This window comes from Populus alba, chromosome 6, assembly GCF_005239225.2.
Source record: "Populus alba chromosome 6, ASM523922v2, whole genome shotgun sequence".
Lineage (NCBI taxonomy): Eukaryota > Viridiplantae > Streptophyta > Magnoliopsida > Malpighiales > Salicaceae > Populus > Populus alba.
Window position 1 is genome coordinate 1,463,572 of NC_133289.1, and position 21,252 is coordinate 1,484,823.

The 21,252-nt window shown below is 32.4% G+C and overlaps 3 protein-coding genes across 10 annotated transcripts; 2 read left to right on the plus strand and 1 right to left on the minus strand.

Moving 5' to 3' along the window:
* The first annotated feature begins 1,323 nt into the window (after positions 1-1,323).
* On the plus strand, positions 1,324-4,331 carry LOC118052872 (ras-related protein RABA5a). Of its 3 annotated transcripts, XM_073409647.1 has the most exons (4): positions 1,324-1,538; positions 2,537-2,601; positions 2,862-3,616; positions 3,843-4,331. In XM_073409647.1, the coding sequence occupies exons 3-4, from the start codon at positions 3,277-3,279 to the stop codon at positions 4,178-4,180; spliced, it is 678 nt and encodes a 225-aa protein (XP_073265748.1). In that variant the 5' UTR covers positions 1,324-1,538; positions 2,537-2,601; positions 2,862-3,276; the 3' UTR covers positions 4,181-4,331. The 3 variants fall into 3 exon arrangements, with proteins under 3 accessions (XP_073265748.1, XP_034919836.1, XP_034919837.1); XM_035063945.2 differs by lacking the exon at positions 2,537-2,601; XM_035063946.2 differs by lacking the exons at positions 1,324-1,538; positions 2,537-2,601 and adding an exon at positions 2,054-2,244.
* A 760-nt stretch (positions 4,332-5,091) lies between these two features.
* Positions 5,092-6,472, plus strand: LOC118052873 (putative yippee-like protein Os10g0369500). Its single transcript, XM_035063948.2, has 3 exons — positions 5,092-5,321; positions 5,426-5,534; positions 6,208-6,472. Exons 1-3 carry the CDS (start codon positions 5,149-5,151, stop codon positions 6,286-6,288), a joined length of 363 nt encoding a protein of 120 aa, XP_034919839.1. The 5' UTR covers positions 5,092-5,148; the 3' UTR covers positions 6,289-6,472.
* Positions 6,473-15,954: 9,482 nt separating this feature from the next.
* On the minus strand, positions 15,955-19,950 carry LOC118052875 (heterogeneous nuclear ribonucleoprotein 1). Of its 6 annotated transcripts, none has more exons than XR_012170214.1 (6): positions 19,612-19,950; positions 19,467-19,507; positions 18,887-19,109; positions 16,941-18,135; positions 16,379-16,500; positions 15,955-16,228 (listed from the first exon to the last, which is right to left on the minus strand). XR_012170214.1 is itself a non-coding variant. In XM_035063949.2 (5 exons), exons 3-5 carry the CDS (start codon positions 19,106-19,108, stop codon positions 16,215-16,217), a joined length of 1,431 nt encoding a protein of 476 aa, XP_034919840.1. In that variant the 5' UTR covers position 19,109; positions 19,388-19,507; positions 19,612-19,948; the 3' UTR covers positions 15,955-16,214. The 6 variants fall into 6 exon arrangements, 1 of the variants encoding a protein (XP_034919840.1); XR_012170212.1 differs by having other exon boundaries at positions 19,388-19,507; positions 19,612-19,949; XR_012170213.1 differs by having other exon boundaries at positions 16,339-16,500; positions 19,388-19,507; positions 19,612-19,949.
* Between the last annotated feature and the right edge of the window lie 1,302 nt (positions 19,951-21,252).

Genomic DNA, 21,252 nt, shown 5'->3' on the forward strand with positions numbered 1-21,252 from the left:
AAATTTTAGGTAGCATAGGGTTATTTTTCGTGGGATCATAGAGAGAGACATTGAGAATAAAATTACGTTTAGTTGAAAAAATAAAAAAAATTATATAAAAAAATTATTTTTAAAATAAATTTTTATATTTTTAAAACATGAAAAGTAAAAAAATATGTTTTCATAGACAAATTATATCTATACTATTTTTATATTTTTTATTCTAAGACAATAACCAAACACTATATTAAATAATATACAAACAATCTTATCCTCATGTGTTAGGTTATTAATATGGATTTATGCACATGATTCACCAATTAACTAAGTAACAAGATTTCTCTGGTTTAATATTTACTAGATAATTTTTCATGTTATATTGTGGCGAGACCGTAATTTTTTTATATGAAAAAAAATAATACTCAAACTAAAAAGAAGTTTTTAACAATATCATTAACCTAACTCAGCGGGTTAAACTTGAAATCTTCTAATTATATCATTTATATAACACGAGCTTTAAATTAAATTGTATTATAGTTATCTCAGTATGATCCAATTAACTTAGACCCTGTTTGATTTTGCGTTTTAAAAATATTTTTGAAAAAATTAAATTTTATTTTATTTTTTCTTTACTTTAAATTAATAATTTTTTAATAAAATTAAAGAAAATCAAACTTGATTAAAAAATTTCAAAATAATTTTGGATAGTTTTTATCATCCATGCTCAAATCAAAAATAGTATTAGATAAATAATTTATTTGTATAATCTCATGAACTCCTTTTTTTCTTCACCATACAACATTACAACTCTAATCAAAACGGCACTAGATTAAAAAAAAGTTACAAATCTTATATTTTCTATATTTATTTTGGAGAATAATATTCACAATCAAACAATAATATTCTTTTATGGTGAAAAAATGGGTGTATTTATCATATATTCAATGAAAAAAATTATATATTTTTAAAGAAACTTAAAAGTCAAATTTATAATTTATTTATTAATGACACTAATTAAATGAAAATATATTATCTTTCTGAAAAATCATTAACATGACTCGAACTTAAAAATCTCAAACAGATTGGATATTCTATAGTCAACATTTACGCATTAAAATTAAATTTATCTCTTCAATCATGTTAAAAACAAACCATCCGATGTATATAAAATTTTTTTTAAAAATTATTTGTCTATTGATTCGACAAAAGTCCAAAATAGAAATAAAAAATAAAAATTAAACAACAAGAAAAGTAACAATCTCTATTTATCACATTATTAATATAATTAGCTCATTAATTACATATCCTAAACGGCTAAAACTAGACATAGACAGGCACTCTGAACAAAAAAAAAAAAGAAAAAAAAAAGAGAAGAAAAGCCCCCCCCCCTCTCTGCCTGTCTCCTGCCGCGACTCTCTGTCGTTAGCTTCTCTTTCTAAAATCGCTTGATTTTTCAAGTAAACAAACGCCATTGCTAAATAATTTATTTTTCTTAATATCCCGCCAGATCCATTTCGCTATTCAATTTCGTGATTTGATCTTCGGAAGCCATAAAAAAGGTACTTTTTTCTTATTCTCTTTGTTGGCCCTTTTTTTGTTCAATGTTAATTTTTGTTGTGCTTCATTAGTTAGTAGTTGCTTAAAGAATTTAGGATTATTCATTTTTTGTTAAGTTTCCATCTGGGGTCTCAATAAAATTTGAAAACGTGGTGGAAAATCGCATTTTTGATGTTATTACATGATCTGTAATTTGTTGTAATGTTGTTTTTTGGGTTCAAATTGGTCTAATCCTTTATGGATTTTTGTTTAAATTTAAGGTGATCGTGTTTACAGCTTAGTTTTGCATGTTTTGTTTTGCTGTAATGACTGCTTTTGTTGACTATGAACATCACTGTGCATAAAAATGTTGACTTTATGTGCAGCTTGTAGTGCTTATTGTTTACAATTTGACAGGATTGGAAAAAATCACGGCGCTTGTCTGTGGAGTCTTTAACATTGAAATTACTTGTCTATGTAGTCTTTAAAGGTTGATTGAGTGGAATTTTGTTTTGGATTTCTTACAATGTTTTGAGTTTTAAAGTTGTTGGGTTGTGTGCTTCTTGTTTGATATGTAGTTATCGGCCTCTGTAGTCCGGAGGTTTTCTTTCTTCCTTGCTCTAGTGCATAATTGTATGGTTAATGAGATCATCAAGCTTTGATTGTATACAATGACAATTAGTTCATTTGTGCTAGCCATGTATTTATGGCTTCAGACGAATGGAAGCAGTAAGTTTCTGTAGAGCAATAATGCAAATAATTCTATGGCTATTTAGAAAACATAATGTAGAAGAGAAGCAGGTACCAGGAGACAGTAACCTTTGAGTGACGAGTAACAAGAGTGTTCTTAGGTTTCTTCAGGGAAGAATCGCAACTTGTCCAAAAAGATGACATTAATTTTCTCATTTGATTTGAATTTTTTTTTTACCCGTTTTCTTCTGATCTCCATATGTCATATCTGTGGTTAATATGGTGTTTTGAGATCATAATGTGTTAACTGCATGGAAATTTTATTGGGTAGATTGCTAGAAGGATCTGGCCACAACTGTGTGGTCCTGTGGTGAGCTTAGAAGCACGAAACAGGAGGTGAGATGCAGTTGGATTAATATAGAGGGAGAAAGGCTGTTAATGGAGTCAAATAAGGGATAGAGGAGAAAGGAACCCCTTGTTTTGAAAAAAATTATGGCCAATTGAGTTAGCTTAATGCCTGAAGAGAAAGTGTTGCTTTAAATTCTCAAGCTTCTGGCTCCATTACACTTGATCTTCTTCTCTTTACTTTCTTTTTACAGGGGTACATTATCTTAAACTATGGTAAATTAGATGCTGATGCTTTCTTGATATTGCAGGGACTGTGATTCTGATTTTGAAGAGCAATACTGGATTCCACTAAGAAAAAGCACCTGGTAGAATTACACAAGTGGCAGGAAGCAGAGGATGGAGTAGATGTTACTACTTACTACACTTTCATGAGGCCCGCCAACATTAGCTTCAGAAGATAGATATTTGCTTGGGTGCCAACATGTTCTATTTAATTACTTAACTGTTGCCCTTGTCCTATTATATTCCTTCCCTGCCTTTCAAGTTTCCTTCGTATTCTGCCCTCATTTTTGGATATTCTAATTCCATTTCCTCGTCTTGTATAGGGGAGCTTTTGATCTTCCTTTGGTAAATATATAAGCTCCCCTGAAAAGATCTGCACTTCAGAAGGCTAGTCATTATTGATATGCTTCTGTAGATTAGCAATTCTGTAAAAGCTGAAAGATGGCCTTTTACTCTGAGGATGACAAAGCAGATGATTACCTTTTTAAGATTGTTTTAATTGGTGACTCGGCTGTTGGGAAATCAAATTTGCTTGCAAGATTTGCTAGAAATGAATTTTACCCTAGCTCAAAGTCAACAATAGGGGTAGAGTTCCAAACCCAAAAGATGGATATTAATGGAAAGGAAATTAAAGCACAGATCTGGGACACAGCAGGTCAGGAGAGATTTCGGGCTGTAACTTCTGCATACTACAGAGGTGCAGTTGGAGCTCTACTGGTTTATGACATCAGCAGGCGCCAAACATTTGACAGCATTGGCAAATGGCTTAACGAACTTCATAGTAAGTTTCATAACAACATTGGCTGGATATTTGGATCTTGTTATCTTTCCTGTACAGATTGATGTTTGGTTTGACCACTATTTGGTGATAGTCCTTCTGTAAAATTATGATTATGACTAGCTTTGCATACTGATTTGTTGTTTGAACCTCTATGCCTACACCAGTTATTTTGGTACTTTTCCGTTCAAATGGAAGATTGATTTTTGATTGGTTTTCTTTTGCACAGCTCATTCTGACATGAATGTAGTAACAATTCTTGTCGGGAATAAATCTGATCTCAAGGATGCCAGAGAGGTATCGACAGCAGAAGGCAAGGCCTTGGCAGAGGCGCAGGGTTTGTTCTTCATGGAAACTTCAGCGCTCGATTCCTCCAATGTTGCTGCTGCCTTTCAGACAGTTGTTAAAGAGATCTACAATATATTAAGCCGGAAAGTTATGATGTCGCAAGAACTCAATAAACCAGGTGCTCCCGAGCTGGGAAACGGGAAGACCGTGGTTTTAAAGGGAGATGGGGATCAAGAAGGCAATGCAGGGACTAAAAAAGGATGGTGTTGTTCATCTTAGCAATCAAACGATGCCCAATTACTTCTTTTTGCTTGTTTCTTTCTCCATTGCCTGAATTTGCCACTCATGTTCCATCCCAACTTCTTCTCCATCTGTTCAGTTCCCTCATTTTGGTCTATCTAGCAGAATGCTTTTTACTTGCTCCTCTAAACTAATGATGGTTCAAGAAGTTAAATTGAAGTAGCGAATGTAAATGGCAAAAGAATTACTACATCATACATGACAGCTCTTGTCTTCCAATTTTTTTTCCTGACCCAAACCTTGGTTTCATGACATGATTTAGCTCCTGTTGTGTTGTCTTGGTGGATTTTGTTTAAAATTTATTTTTTAAAAAAATTAATATTTTTTTATATATTTTCAAATTGTTTTAATATTTAAAAATAAAAAATATTATCTTAATTTAATTTTTTAATAAAATCATTTTCAAAACTACCATGTCTCATGTGTAATAAATACATGACAGCTCTTGTATTGGGCCTGGTCCGTGTGTTAGCTCGACATCAGAACAAGATGTTGTAACTTTACATTTCAGTACCAGGTTTCATATCAAAGGAATATCGGTCTCGTTTTTTGAAAATAAAATTATTAACTCTATAAAATTTATTAACTCAATGATTCGAGAAAAAAATCGAATAAACTCTAAAAACAAGTGTGGTGAAATTTAGATTTAAAAAAAAAAAAAACAAAATAATTTTTTTTTTTTTTTTTTTTAAATATCCAACGACGGTTCCCCCTTCGTGGAACAACATCACCAGATTCATCACCATCCAGCCCTTAGAAAAAAGAAAAGAAAAGGAGCGCACGGGTCAGAGAAAGAATATTCCAAACGACGGCGTATGATAAGCAGATCAGAGCGCACTCATTAAACGACACGTCGTCAAGTCCCTTCCCTTTTATAACAACACAACAGCAGTTATTTCTCTAGCCACGCCTGCCTGAATCATTTTTTCTTAAAAAAGATTAAAAAAATGGGGAGATTATACATAGAGACGGTGCATGATAGCGGCGGAGAAGGAGGAGAAGGAAGAGTAAGGAAGATCTTCAAGTGCAAGTGGTGTAAAGTTGAATTCGCTTCTTATTACGATATCCTGTCCAAAGAGTTTCAAGGCCGATTTGGCCGTGCTTATCTCTTCAGAAACGTGTATGTCTTCTCTTCTCCTCTCCATTATTTTTTTTAATTATTTGGATGATTTTTAATTATTTATTTTAAAAAATATTAATAAATTGATGATATGGGGGATGCAGGGTGAATATTTCGCTCGGACCCAGCGAAGAGCGATTGCTAGTGAGTGGATGGCATACCGTTTGTGATATTTATTGTACTTCTTGCCAGCAAATTTTAGGTTGGAAATATGTGAGTATTTTTTAATTTATGTTCATTTTATTTTATTTATATTTCGCTAGGCTGTGATTAAGCTGTTGATCAGTATTAGTTTATGGATTCTTAGTTGATTGATTTTAATGGAATCAAGAGAGATACTTGCCAGCAGCATTTGATCATGGGGAAGTTGATGCAGGAACAGTCTGTCAGTTGCTTCCAAAAGCTTAGACGGATGGTCTTGGGCAAATTTATCCTCATATCCCACTAGATCTTAGTTGGAAATTAATGGGCGTTTTGTGTGGGTTATCTTATCGTGGATCCCTAGTGGCTTTGTGCGGCCTGCCTGTTATGGGTTGTCTTATTGTGGATCCCTAACGCCTTTGTGCGGGCTGCCTATCGTTTGTCCCAACACCTAGGATTTCCATACCAAGAGGAAGAGGATGCTTAGGCATAAGAAGTAATGGCTTAGGTTTGTTTTGATTTTCAAAATAAAATCTTCTATAATAGCAATCCTCATCTCCTCCATGGATAGGTAGCAATGCATGATAAAATGTGGTTTGATAGAGAATGTATGTATTTATATATCTTTGTAAGAAAAATTCTCATTTGGTTGATGATCATGCACCTCAGAATTCAGATTCCGCGAGTTCTGTTTCGGGAGCCCTGTTTTTTTTACATTGATCCTTGTTGATGGTAATGATTGTAGGAGAAAGCTTATGAAGAGAGCCAGAAGTACAAGGAAGGGATGTACATTTTGGAAAAGGAACGGATGTTGAAGGAGGGCTGATGATGTTTTGAAAAGTAAGCATAGAGTTATTGGTGAGCATTAGTAAGAAATAGAATTTGTAAGAGGGGCATTTAACTGCTGCATCTTTGAGTAATTTCTTGGATTTTTGAACAACTCGATACTAGAACATGTATTTTGAACTCCGAATTATCTATCAATGAACACTCTTATTGTGTTTGTATCACTTTCTTGTTTTTCTTTGCCTTTAATATTTGTGTTTCAGGTTAAAGTTGTAGAGTTCATTCAGTGTAATCTGTGACATCTAAAGACATGGAACATGGTTGTTAATCCCACCAAAATCCATGCAAGCAAGAGCAAGATATATGGAATGGAATGCAGGTTGGGCTTCTATCTTGAAAATTACCCTTCAAACTATTCCTGTCCTATAGTTTTTACTAGTCATGGTGACAGCAGTGGGCCGGATCAAAATTTCAGCTATGGGTTTGAAAACGTGGCCTGTATGTTTAATAAAGTTATAATTAATAATTATATGTGATATTAAATGGTGAAAAAAGTCAGTGGTGATAAACAAAGACACTACCGGGATGTTAAGCGATACAGATAAAAAAACCATGATTTCAAGTTGTATCATGCTATTGAACATCTTTATTTAATTATGTCAATTTTTTTTTTGAAAAATAAAAATAAAATTTGAATTAAAAGCTCGAGTCTCATATTCAAGTATATTGAAGCGGCACGGCATGACTTTCACAACCCAATGGAACCAAATGCAACTATTGACTCCTTAAACACTTGATACTATTAAAAAAAAAAAAAAATCAAACTGCTCTTGTTTTAACCTTTACCTAATCTAATTAGGCTCAAATGCGAAACAATGAATAAGCGTAAATGTGAAATGATGAATTGTCCAAGGTTAAATTTTTTTTTAAAAAAAAAAAAGTGAAATGAAAAGACAATGATGCACTAAATTAACTAAGATTAATCTATGAAATTTGTGACCAAGATTATCAGACCGTATAACCTTATAGAAAACAAATAAAAATAAACTATGAATCCAACCCTCACTTATAATTTTTCTAGGTTAGTAAAATATAAGAAATTAACTCGAGGGTCAAATTAAATTAAAAAAACTTAACCAGGATAAAAATGGTTAAATTAATGAAATGAAAAGGGAGTATATGACTAAATTGTTAGAAAGAAAAATTTTACGGGGATGTCAAAATGAATATGTAAGACTAAGAGGGGTCAATGTGTAAATAACAAAAGATTAAGGGTTAATATACAAATGATTAAAAAAAATGAGGTTCAAAGTGAAATTAACAACAGGATGGCTCTATAAATATCCTTTTATTCTTTCTCTCTAGCCGTGGACTTGCAAGAATAAGAGAAGGGTTAGGGTTATTTGATTTCTTATTCTCATTTCTTGATGAAATCTTCGCTAAAGGGTAACTTAGAGTGATTAAAAGAGTTAATAAGTGATTAAAAAGAGATATTTAGGTGCTCTAGAGAGTTTAAAGAGAAGCCAGAGAGAAAACATATTGATGGCATAAAACTTAGGCAGACAAATCTCTGATGTCCACCATTGGATTATGATGAGTTATGGGTATGTTGTTTGACTCAATGTCATATACATTCTCACAGGGGGACTTTCAATATTAGTCTTAATTAAACTAGAAAAAAACACTTATGAACAGTCTCATTCACCAAATATTTTCTCCTCCTTCCATCGTTGGATTGGGTTGGAATGTGGATTTGTTGTTTGTCCGGATGTGATCAAAATCCAGAACAGTGGAGATTAGAAAAAACACTCCGAACAAAAAATCTTCTTGAATCTTAGGCCTGTAATTTTTAGGTTAGTTAGGTTAAATTTCATTTTCTAGTAATGTGATTGTTGGATGGAGATGATATTTGAATATGTTATACTTATTATGATAACATATGATTTGATCATTAGGAGTGTCTTGAATATTATTCTTATGTTAGTTATGGTTGTTTAAAACAGTTGGCAGAATTGGTTATATGTGAACCTGAAACGAGCTAGTCGTTTTGAAAAACAACTAGGCCAATTCAAAAAATGATCAAATTGTTTCTCAAAATGGTGAGACCGTTTTGGCTACTGTCTAATTTTGACTTGATTATGTGTTGTGGTCTTTTCTTAGGTTTTTTTTGTTCTTTTGGGGTGGTTACAAACAGAATTTGAAATGTTGTTCTGCATAGAAGTTGTAGATATAGATGTTATCTTTCAAATGAAACTAACCTTGCTAATTTGAAGTTATATAGCTCTAGATATGATCCAGAAACTAAATGAAGGTCTAAATCATGAAAATCTAGACATGTTTTATATATTACTATGATTATTTAATTTAAACCTTAAAGAGATTTAATTTGGAGTTGATTTCTATATAAAAATTGTAGGTATAAGTGTTATCTTTCAAATGGAACTGACCTTGATTTAATTAGAGCTACATAACACAAGATATGGCTTAAAAACTAAAGGGATGTCAAAATTAATCCTTGTTGAACAGATTTCATTAAGTATGATAATAGGTAAATCTGGGTATATTAAAAGCAGAATTGAGTTTTTTGCCCTTTAGTAAAGTTGTAGATTAGTGTTTTATATTTCAAAAGAGTTAATCCAAGTTTAAAACCAAGGTCTATAAGTCTACTTATAAATAAAATACGAAACAATGCTCCTGAGTAATAAAATGGGGATAGAAAGTGTAATGAAAAAATTAGTTGAAGGTGAATGAATTCCATTATTATAGTAATGGACTTTTATGAAAGAAAATTCATTGATATGAGAATTACATTATGGTAAAGTCATGAAGTGATACTTATAATACCTCTTAATCCAAAATAAAGAGGTGTCTAGAGTAAGTCCATGTAGTCAGAGAGGGCTCGTTTAGAAAAAGGAGCAAGTAGGTGCTCGACACCTTACTAATTATATTCTATTTAGAATTGTTAAAACATCATAGTTAGATTCTTTATTATTCAATTGTATTTTTATCTAATACGAGATTGTTTTCATGTTCTGGGTTGGATGACTAGTTCTTGGTTTAAGAATCAATGCCTTGTTGAGGATACCGATGAATAAGGAAATCAATTATGGATTGTTAAGGATACTGATGATGAAGGAATTATCAAGAATAATGATGATTGAGGAAATAAATTTTGAATTATCAAGAATAACAATGGTTAAGGAAATATCTATGGATAAAGGGATGATTTATGATTAAGAAGGAATGAATGTTTTATGTTGGGAAATCGACTTATAATTTTCATTATAAGAGAATGATGAATAGAGAACAATTATTAAGTGGGAATAATTATATGTGGGATCAATATTGGAATGATTATACTACATTGACTTATCTGAAAGAATGATAACAATGATATTCTTATATTACTTGATCTTGTATTAGAATTAAATGATATGATTAATGATGTCATCAAAGAACTTTCTTTACTTAACTATTATTTATTGCAGTTTTTAGTTGCATTGTCAGCGTGTCCTTAGATCACCTTATCTTCCTTGTATATTTTCCTATGTATTATGCCCGAATAATATTAGGTTTTGGTAATAGCTTTCCTTACATGTATGGACTTAATTGTGTATAAATTAAACAAGTTGTGTGCATGTACTAGAATGAGATATCTTGAAATGAATATTATGTCATTGTTGTAGAGGATAATTGATAAGTGTTAGTGGTAACTTGTGAGATGGATGAACTACGCATATATGTTCTGATAAGTATACAAAAAAAAAAAAAAACTACACTGAAAACTCCTAATGTATTGCGATAATGGATGTAGAAAATTAGAGTCGTTACAATGAAGCTCAATTCTTAATCAATCCAGTATTTAAAGATAAAATTGAAAAAAAATCAATTAAGAAATAGTAAAAAAAGTCCTGAGTTAACTTAGGTTAACCTGCCAAACTTACAACTCAAATCATGAGATTAGGATAACCCCATGAAAAGTAAATCAACAAAAATTACAAAACTCAATTCCCAACCAACTCACCTTTGAAGAATAAAATTGAAAAAAAATCAATTAAAAAAAACAAAAAAAAGTCGAGGCAACTAATAGTGACCTGTCAAACTTACAACTTGGGTTGTAAGACTGTGATAACATGATAGAAATCAAACTGAGAAAAATTACAAAACCTAGTTTTCAACGAACCCAATGTTAAAGGATAAATTTTTTTTTAAAAAAATTAAATCCATGAGACTAGAAAAACTATATATATATATATAACAAGTTGAAAAAAGGTTACGTAGACCAATTCTCAAATAATATAATATTGAATGATAAAATTAACAAAAATAACTAGAAGAAGAAGAAGAAGAAGATTGAGTTGTTAAATGATAAAATTGAAAATTGATCATCAGTTCAAGCGGTGATGAAATCTTGGGAGCTATCAAATAATCATTGTCCAAATAAAAATAAAAATGACTTGGGGAGGCATATGAGAATGTTTATTGTACTGGGGAGGCGCGTGCAACTTTCTTTGAGCTTCGATTGTGATCTTCCGTGTTACAATTAGAATTGTCTTGACAAAGGATTCCTCTTAGAGAAGTGCATGGTGATGAACCTATCACTAGTGTGGCTCTAACTACCCATTTTTCTTTCCTTTCTTTTCCTTTTCTTTTCCCTCTCATCCCTTTTATTTATGTGCATGTTTTAGTTTCTTTTTCCCTTTAAGCATGAAAAAGAAATGCATTTTTTTTTCTAATATCAAATTAGATCCCTGCATCTTTAATTTTTTCTCAAGCAACAAAAATATTTTTTTTTATAAAATCGAGCATAAACCAAGTGTCGAGGTGTGTCATCGCTACTCTAAGTTTCCTATAGTAAGCCAACCAAAACAATCACTAGTTAGCATTTAATGCGAAACAACTAACTATTTAGTAATAAAAATTTTAAAAATCATTTAGGGGTTAAATGAAAAAAACACAAAGCCTTCAAAGAAAAAAAATATTATGGTAGTCCATAGTGTTTTAAAGTAGCCCACAATGAATTTTTTATGGGAATTATTTTTAATATAATATAATTATAATATTATCAAAGCTATGATAGGTAGGTGTCTTAAGTTATTCGTAAGATCATCAATCATTAAATATATATATATATATATAAAGAATTACAAAATTGAAATAAGATTAGATTATCAAACCAACATTATACAGACATTATTATAAGTTTATTAAAAAATATATTGTCTTTATTAGTATCTACCAACATATATAATCTTTATTGAAAACTAAACGTGATAGAGCTTTTTGTATTGGTTTTAGCGGTAAGAACACTGTTTTTGAGCTATATATCTTTCATGGTTTAATGGAGTTTTAATCTCATATCTATCCAAATGAACCCTAATTTCCACAGAGATAAATCTTTACCTACGTATAGACTATAGTTTAGGCTAGCTGTTGAATGCGATTTTCTCACACTCTAGTTTTAAACTAGCCATCTACAGTAGGTAATAATGCAATCATTAATAATAATAATAATAATAATAATAATAATAATAATAATAATAATAATCTCGCAGCCTTCTTTAAATAATAATGTGGAGAGCAAATCCACCTAGCAATGATGGAAAGGTATAATAAATCTATATAAACAGTCGTTCACATCAATATTACGAATGTAAAAATTGTGATGAATTCATTGGAGGATTGTTTTTTTTTAAAGATGATCATTATATCATTTTCTTGATTTTTGTTGTTTTTTAATTAAAGTATTCTAGCAAGTCAGGAATTAATTATCATTAAAAATCAATTGTTTGCACGGTAGGTCATCACCTAAAAAATATAAATTGCATAAAATACTTGGAAGATATTGTCTTTAAAAGCATTAAAACACCAATAAAACTTTAATTATCAACTAAAATCCAATGTTTTAACTTTATAATTAAAACAATTATCCATATACATTATAATAATTATAAAAAAATAAAAATATTCTTTTTTTATAAGTGTTTTTTAAGAACAAAAGTGGGAAAATGTAGAAAATAGTTTTCAGTAAAAAAAAATATATATATATATATATATATTATATTATAAGGGACCAAACATAAAAATCGGGCTCTTAGTAAAGTGATTGTCTGTTCTAGACAACACGTTATTCGTGCACTCTGCCACAATTCCCAAGACCTCCATGGTCAACTCCATTTGTCTTGTTATACCAAACCTCAACGACATATCACTCGCGTGGAGCAGACTTGGATTTACTTGGAAAGTTCCAAGTCTTTGCTCTTTTGCTGAAAATGAAATCTCTGACATTTTATTTTTCTTATTATTTTTTTGTTTTTTGAAGAACAATGTAGAAATTCATTTAGATTAATTAATTTAATCAGCTTTATCATGGTAATCCAATATCAAGCCTTCATTGAACTGGAGTCGGATGATATTCAAGATTCAATTGAACAATTATTAAGGAAGTATGGATTAAATTGAAAGAAAAGGGCTTAAGTTAAGGTTAATTGAAAATCAAAACTCAATTGAGAAGTTATTATAGATTTAGAAACTAAAAAAAAAAAAAAAAAAGGTTATCATGTGCAAAACACAAATCAGATAATAGAAGGTGACATCATATTTTAGATGGTACTTGAGGCCTCATACGGCCTTAAAAAACGAGTTTTTTTGGTGTTGTAGGAATTTTTATATCGTCATTGTTTTTTTAAGATGGGTTGTATCTAAAATGAAAGTTTATTGTGGCAAGGATGATCATTTTTTTTTCTTTTTTTTTTCTTTGTTTCCCACACGTGAAATTTTTTCTCCTTGAACAAAAATGGACTCTGTTTTTTTTTTTTTTTTGTCAATTTCCAATTATAATCTCTTTAGTTCTATTTGTAAAACAAAAAATCAAAATAACTTTCACAAAAATGAGTTTTAATTCAAAATCAGTTTTCTTTTTCAAGGTAAAACCCCCATATTAATTTAAGTGAATTAAACTATAAATTCATATCTTAAATCAACGAAATGTGGAATGATCTAATAAAAAAGATGAAAAAAAGAAAAAGAAAAAAAGAAGAAGAAGAAGAAGAAGAAGAAGCAAACAGTGAGTCTACAGTAAATAAAACAGTAAAACACCAAGTTAAATTAGTGTTTTGTAAGGATTAGGGTTTTATTATATAAATTAATAGGAAAAGGAGAAAAAAATTCTAGGTCGGTTTCCTACCGCCCACAAGCTGCATATATATACGTAGCTATTTCTCTTCTACAATTACTAAAGCAAAAACCTTGAGCATGGAGATCTTGAAGGATGGACAAAGAGACTGGGCTCAGGTTCCTGCCGATATTCTAGAGTACATAGCAAGCAAGGTAAGTGTGGCCGACTATCATCGATTTTTGTTGGTTTGCACTGCATGGAGACGCACAACATCAATGAGACCTCCTTCTTCTCATCTTCCATGGTTAATGCTCTCCAATGATAGAAATAAGAAAACTCGTAGATTTTTTTGTCTTCATGATTCAAAATTCTACCAAATCCCATTACCAAGAGTGGTGCGTCGAAGTTGGTGTGCTGGATCATCTTATGGTTGGTTTATAATGGCTCATAAAACTCGAGGAGATTTCTTGTTTAATCCTTTTTCTGGTGTTAGGATTCCATTACCAACCCATTACCAACCTTACTCTTTTGTACGACCTGCCTCTAATCCGTATTTTATGACTAAAGCTATCCTATCCTCAGAACCCACGCCAGAGAATACTGCTGCCGGTCATTGCTTGGTTGCTGCGCTTTTTGAGGTCGATAGTTTAGGTATTTGTCGACCAGGAGACCAAGCATGGACCTGCTTTACCATTAGGTCCCTTAATGGCGATGGTGAGGACCAGGAAGAGGAGGAGGAGGAAGGCGAGGGTGATGATCAAGAAGAGGGAGAGGAGGAGGAGGAGGCGGAAGGCGAGGGTGATGATCAAGAAGAGGGAGAGGAAGAGGAGGAGGAGGAGGAGGAGGAGGAGGATGGGGGATGTGCATGTGGATATCCCATTAATAAAGGTGAATTTAATAAAAAAGATGATGAAGATGATTCAGAACTGGAGGAGTATGAGTCAATTAAAGGAGATTATGAAGATGTCCAAGAGATAGATAACGATGGGCAGGCTGAGGAGGATGACAGTGAGGAGGAGATAGAGGAGGGCTTGGATGATGAAGAGGAAACGGTAACAACAATCACTGATATCACGTTTTATAGAGGAAAATTATATGCCATATCATATTATAATGCAATTTATATATGTGACGAGGCAAGGGATGGTAGTATTGCATGGAGGAGATTAGACACATTACCTTTGAAACTAAAGAAGAAAGAGAGAGGGCGTTGTGATTTCAGGTATTTAGTAGAATCTAATAACGGTGAGCTTTTAATGGTTGTAAGAGTAAGGGATCATGGATTTACCATACAGTTCATAGTTTTTAAGCTTGATGATGAAACAAGTGATCCTGCTAAATGGGTTAGGCTGGAAAACATAGGCAATCAGATCATATTCCTGGGAAGAAATCACACCAAATGTGTTCCTGCCATTGATTTTCCAGGCTTTGAAGGAAACTGTGTCTATTACTCATGTGACCTATGGAACCATTTTCATATGCTTCCTATGGATCAACGTGACTATGCAGACATGGGAGTATACGGTTTAGGAAGAAGAGTTAAAGAGGAGTTTTTCCCTGAAAACTATGGAGCCTTCATGTCGAATTCAGAGCATTCATTCAAGTATCCACCTATATGGATTACACCAAATCCATGGTAAGAAGAAAGTGGGCTGTTGAAGGAGGGCTGGAGATGTTTTGAAATTGGTTTTCGAAGAAGCAGATACTAAGTGATGGTTCATCCTACATTGATAATGATTCTATGCTAATATATCTGCCATTGATAACAGAAGTTGAATGCTTGCTGAACTTTGCTAGCATAATGCAAGTTCTTTTCTTTATCTCAAAATATTTTACACTCTGGCCTCTGAGAAATTGGATTGCCTCTGATTTACTAGAGGTTTAACTGAAACTCCCTCCTCAGATACAAAGGACAAGAACATCTCAACAATTTATTTGTTTTCCCCCCTTTTTACATGAACTTGTAAGTTTTATTTGTGCCGTTGGTTGCTACCAAATGGATTCAGCAACTCATGAGAAGCTCACCGAACCTGCAATGAAGAGATGATTCAGCTTTCATTGTCATCCATGTGCATGATCAAGACGAATCTGTAGGTGGAAGGGAAATTGATTGAATGCTTCTCTTCGGCATGATCAATTTGCTCTTAGCACAATTTCCATGGCCATGTGATATAATTTTCGGCTTGAGTTATAAAAAAAACAGATTCATAGAGGTAAAAATATGTATAGTTGGAGAAGAAATTAAAAGTGTTTGATTGGAGGTAAAAGAAAAAAAATAATCTTTTTTTACCAACTCATCATATAATAATAATAATATAATGTTATATCATTCTTAAAAAAATATATATACAATGTTGTACTAATTTGGATAGTTTGCACATGATTTTCTTCACATGTGGAATTACTTTTAGAGTGATATAATCACATAATCGAATAAGTATTTTCTTCACATGTGGAATTTCTTCACATGTGTACTAATTTGTATATCCTATGTCTAGTTGGATGGGTAAAGCATATTTATAAAAGGAAAAATAAAAATGAAGAGTTGACCCAAAAACAATACTAACAAGAAGAAGAAAACCCCAAAAATAATGCTAAAAAATTGTTTCCTTTTTTAATATAGCTGTCACCAAAGATGCATCATACAATCATGTTGAGTATACCCCACAATGTGATTTTACATAATAAAATTCCAAGAAAGAAAACCTATATTAGAAAAATCTCAAAAGCTCAAACCATACACAGATTTCCTTGTGACTGCTCTATATGATGAGCAAAGTTGAAACATGATCATCTGAACAAGAAACATGTACGAAATTCACTTCAACGTCACCTATATCATAATCATCCTATGCAGCAATTCCTGAAACAGATGAAAATCAAGAAGACCATGTCAGTTCCATAGAGAATAGTGTTGCTAGTGTAAGGTTTTCCAAGAAAAGAATTTAATCAGCCTTGGTTACATGTACCAACCAAGTTGAAAGTAAGAACTAAGTGATAAAGAAGTACGGACTCAGACAATCTCCATCAGATAATTTGCACATGATAATCTGGATAAAGTGAATGTATCGAGAGTAACGTTCAGCAAAGCGCCAAGAAATTCATCTCATGGGTTATTTTTATTCCTACACTTTTCTGAAACAGGATGAAATGCAATTTTCAGGACTGCAGGTAAAGATCAAGTACATGTTCAAGTATTTAGGCAATTATTGAAACAATCGGTACATTTGAAACACATTTACTTCATACATGGCAATTAAGGAATATGTCAGCCAACCAAAATGACCACATTCCTAATGATCAATATTCATATCAATGACAGTGAATAGTTGTTGAATCAATTAATCAGTACAGTCGGTCGTGATGTTGGAGAGTTGGAGTACTACTATACAGTTGCAATGGGGAAATCCACTGCAAGAGACTAATGCAGTTATATTCTGCAATTTTGCCTATGTTAATCATATTCTCCCGAGTTATGAAAGCTTGGTAATAATATAAAATGTAATGTTGTATGAAGATAGGCAGCGTTGGTGATCAGAGAAGAAATCAACAAATTGAAGGGGGAAAACACTTACCTCTATTTGATTGTCTATTAGCAACACTATAACCACCAACATAACCAGCAGAATTTTTAGTCATAACATCAGAAGTTGCATTTCCAAGCCCAAAACCAAATGAGCCAGACACATCCAGTTCCGAAGGTGAAGATTGCCAGGTATTATCCCCGTATAATGAGCCCTTCTCATAAAAGTCTGCATAAGCCCCATCATAACCACCATTAGATGCAGCATGAGATGATGCTGGTGCAACAGCTGTCCTATTGTTCCTCCCATACCCTACCCCTCCTAGACCAATATCAAAATCTCCAGCACCAATGCTAAGATTACTGCTATTGACTGAGCGAACTCCTCCACCTTGTTCAGAATTAGCAGAGGAACCCCAAAGTGCTCCCATACTGCTAAAAGAACCCATTCCTGAGCTCCCAGTTCCAGAGCTCATAAAAGAACTGGAGTTTGTGGTGTTAGAAGCATGATTAATACTTCCATTTCCCCATAAAGAGTGGGCAATTGGATTTAAGACAGAACTACTTCCTCCATTGCCTCCACTAAATCCAATGGGGTTGCTGTACCTGCTTGCATTTCCACTATATGATGGACTTACTCGTCCATAGCCAGCATTAGAACTGATGTTTGAATTTCCCCCGTAAATTGGGTTCAACACCTGCTCAAAATTCAATCCCATCCCATAACTACTACCAAATGGAGAAAAGTTACTCCGCCCAGCAGTAACAGGACTAAACCTGCCATCCATTCTAACGCCATACCCTCCAACAAAACTTGGATTGTATCCCTGAGTGTAACCATTGAGGAAGCTACTGACTCTACTAGGACTATAATTAAACCCCCCTAACTGGTTCCTAGTTGGCCCTGGAGATAACTCTTTGGGGACAGCCCGCTTGACCTCAACCATTTTACCGTTGAGTTCATGAAAGGTTTTGTGCAATACTCTATCCACTGCTTCCTCTGCATCATAGGTGATGAATCCAAAACCTCTTGGCCTTTGAGTGTTGTGATCATACATAACTACCACATCTGTAATCACCCCAAACTGATCAAAGTACTTCCTAAAGTCACTCTCTGTAACTGTAGATGCTAAACCTCCTACAAATATCTTCTTTGTTCGGACAGGGCCAGGTGAACCATTAACGCTGCTACTGTTTTTGTTCAGGGTGTTCTGATCCTCTCTAGGAACTGCCTTCTTTGCCTCAACCTGAATGGAAAGATTGATTAGGACTATGAGAGTTTACATAAGTAATAGTCCAATGTTTCATAACTCCTTAAAAAAATGATGAAGAAAAACATTTTCTGATTGTCAAATGTAAGCAGTGGGCACTTGGAATTGAGAAACTGGTCGAAATTTTTAACTCTGCACCAATGGTTTTTTTCCATTATCATCAGCGATTGATGAGGCATTAATTACAGTTTGTCTTTTTTATATCCTCCAATCAACCTCACTCTCATGGAAGCCATTTCTCATATCCCTAAGCATGTGTACTTTTATTCTAAAATAAAATTTTCTGAACTGTCTAGCAGTGCTAATAATGGAATATTCGTATCGTGTTGTGAAATTCTGATCTCCGATTGCTGTTTAAGTTTTCCAAAAGAAAAAAATGAACTATAACATCGACAATGCTCACGTTACATTCTATATAACAGGGAGTAATGCCAGCTAGCTTTCTAAATATTTAAGCTCTGAGCCTTAACTGAATTGTTCAATATTGACACACAGAACAAAAAAACTCCCCATCTACCTCCCAAGGAAAAGAAAATGTTTATTTGTATAGACAATACACAGGACAATCAACAATCCATTGTTGTCATCTACTCTACACCATCATAGATTCACGAAGATGAATTTATTTTTCTCATAGGATAGAAATTTATGATGATCAGATTAAACCAGCAGTAAATCAGTATAGGCCAAAATCCAAATTATTGAGAATTTAAACGTAACAACTTACATTTCTACCATCTATAAGGTGCTTTTCCATCACAACTCTCTCAGCAACAGCAGGGTCTGCGAAAACAACAAAACCAAATCCTCGAGCACGACCTGTGGCCCGATCCTTCATTATGACAGCTTCTAAAACTTCCCCAAAAGCCCGGAAATACTCCTTAAGACGGTCTTCGTTCGTGTCCCATGAAATCCCACCAATGAACAACTTTCCAAGCTCCATTTCCATTCTACACACAAATCCCATCAACAAAGTCACCAACAAACATTTAAAAAAAATCAAAACATAAAACTAATAATCTCATCAAAAAATAAATCATGTCCAATCCTATACCAATCAAACAACAGATCTTAATTCGAACACAGAATTGGACACCACTACAGCAAAATACAATCCAATATTCACTGCCACAAAACATCTAACTCAGCATAGAACACAATACTATGTTAACATAAACAATCAAAACACATGATATCGTAATGCAGATTATACAAAGAAAAACAATACCTTGTCAAAAATACAAAGCAAAGCTTGGATATTTACAACAAAAGGTCACTCTTGGATTTAATCCAAAAGTAGAAACAACCTTTGAGCAATCAAATATCAATCAAAAGCAATCCAAGAATCCTGACAAACAAACAGAAAGATACCAACTTTGATAAGAAAATGAGTACAAGATCCAAAACCCAGAATTCATTACAAAAAAGATTGCTTTTTTATTGGAAATTTACCAGGAAAAAAAAAAGAAGAAGAACCCAGATAGAAAACTGAAAGAATTTAAGATCTGCGAGGAGACATAACAATAAGAGAGGGTGAGAGAGACCCTTTCTTTTTTGCTCTCTCTCCTCCCTCTTTCTCTCTTTGCAAGTTACTGTTGTCGTTGTTGTTGATGATTAAAATTTATCAAAGAAAGACACAAACACAGAGAGAGAAAATGGGTTTGTTTCCAACAACAAAAAAATGGGTACCTAAGTTTGTGTCGTGTGTGTGTGTGTGTGTGTTATATATAGCGAAAGATGGAGAGAGGTTTGGCTATCCTCTCGTGTAAGAAAGTTACAAAGGAGACGATGGGGAGGATGGTGACTTTCCAAGTTTTGATTTAAACAACTAAAAGAAATAAATTTTGCCACCTTTTCCTTTTTCTTTAATTATTATTATTCTTAGTAAGTTTTCACCATTGTGCTTTCAAGCCCTTTTCAATTAGGACCCTGTTGTTTTGTGGTTAGCTTACTTGATTTTTGTAAATTTTTAGTAAGTTTTTTTGCTTGCGTGAGTGAAAACTTTTTGGGGTTGGCAAATTGCTTTAGCCTTGAGGTGAGGTGTTTGTTTAGGTTACATTTGGTATTTAGTGTTGCATTCCAATAAGAATATGATTTCTGTATTTATATTGTGAAGTTGTTTATGGTGCATTACAATAAATAATAAATGAACATTTAAATAATTTGTGGTTTGATTTTTATATTATTATATCAAGTTTAAATTTATTTTTTTATGAAGGGGTTTAAATTAAATTGGAGTTGACAAGGAAGAATTTTATTGTAAATATAGTTATTTGAGTGGGGATGATTTGTTTAAAACTTGATTGAGAAGGTATTTGAATTTGAAATGTAAAAATGTTTTTGGTATTTCTAGTCTTGCTATAAAGAAAAATACATTTAACTATTAAAATGTAAGTGATGATTAAAAGTGATTCCCTTGTTATTTTTTTAACCTTCTTTTTATTTTCTTTTAATTGAGTTGTATTGTAAATTATCAAAAAGGTGAGAAATAGTTAAAGACTACCATTAATCATCCCATGTCTTAGGCATCTAAGATCTATATAAAGATGAGATTTTTGGCTCCTTTACTTTTGGAGAAAGAAATGGTACTTTGTTGTGTTTTTATATTACCAAACATGTTTTTTATATATATAAAAAATATTAATTAGATGAATATTTTGTAAAACTTAGAATTTAAAGGCTTTCAAAATTCAAAAAGAGAAGACAAAAGCTTAGTACAGACATATAAGTACTCCCATAAAAGTATTATAATAAGATTTTTTTCTAAATCTTATTGGATTATAAATTTGATCCAAGTTATAAATTTAACAGGTTGACTCAAGTTATTTTTTTCTAATATTTTTTTAATTAATTATTTTTTCAATTTCGACTTTCAATATTGGATTGATAAGAAATTAAATTTTAAAATTTTTTTTAATTTTTTTTTATAAAGTTATCATCGTTTTATGATAAAGATCGTGAATTTTGACAAATTAATTTGAATCGATCAAATATGTTTCATCTCAGTATTTAAAAAAAATATCTTGAAATTTATTTTAGTCAAATTATGGTTTTTAATGATTGTTCAAATTATCTTTAAAACCGTAAAGTTGA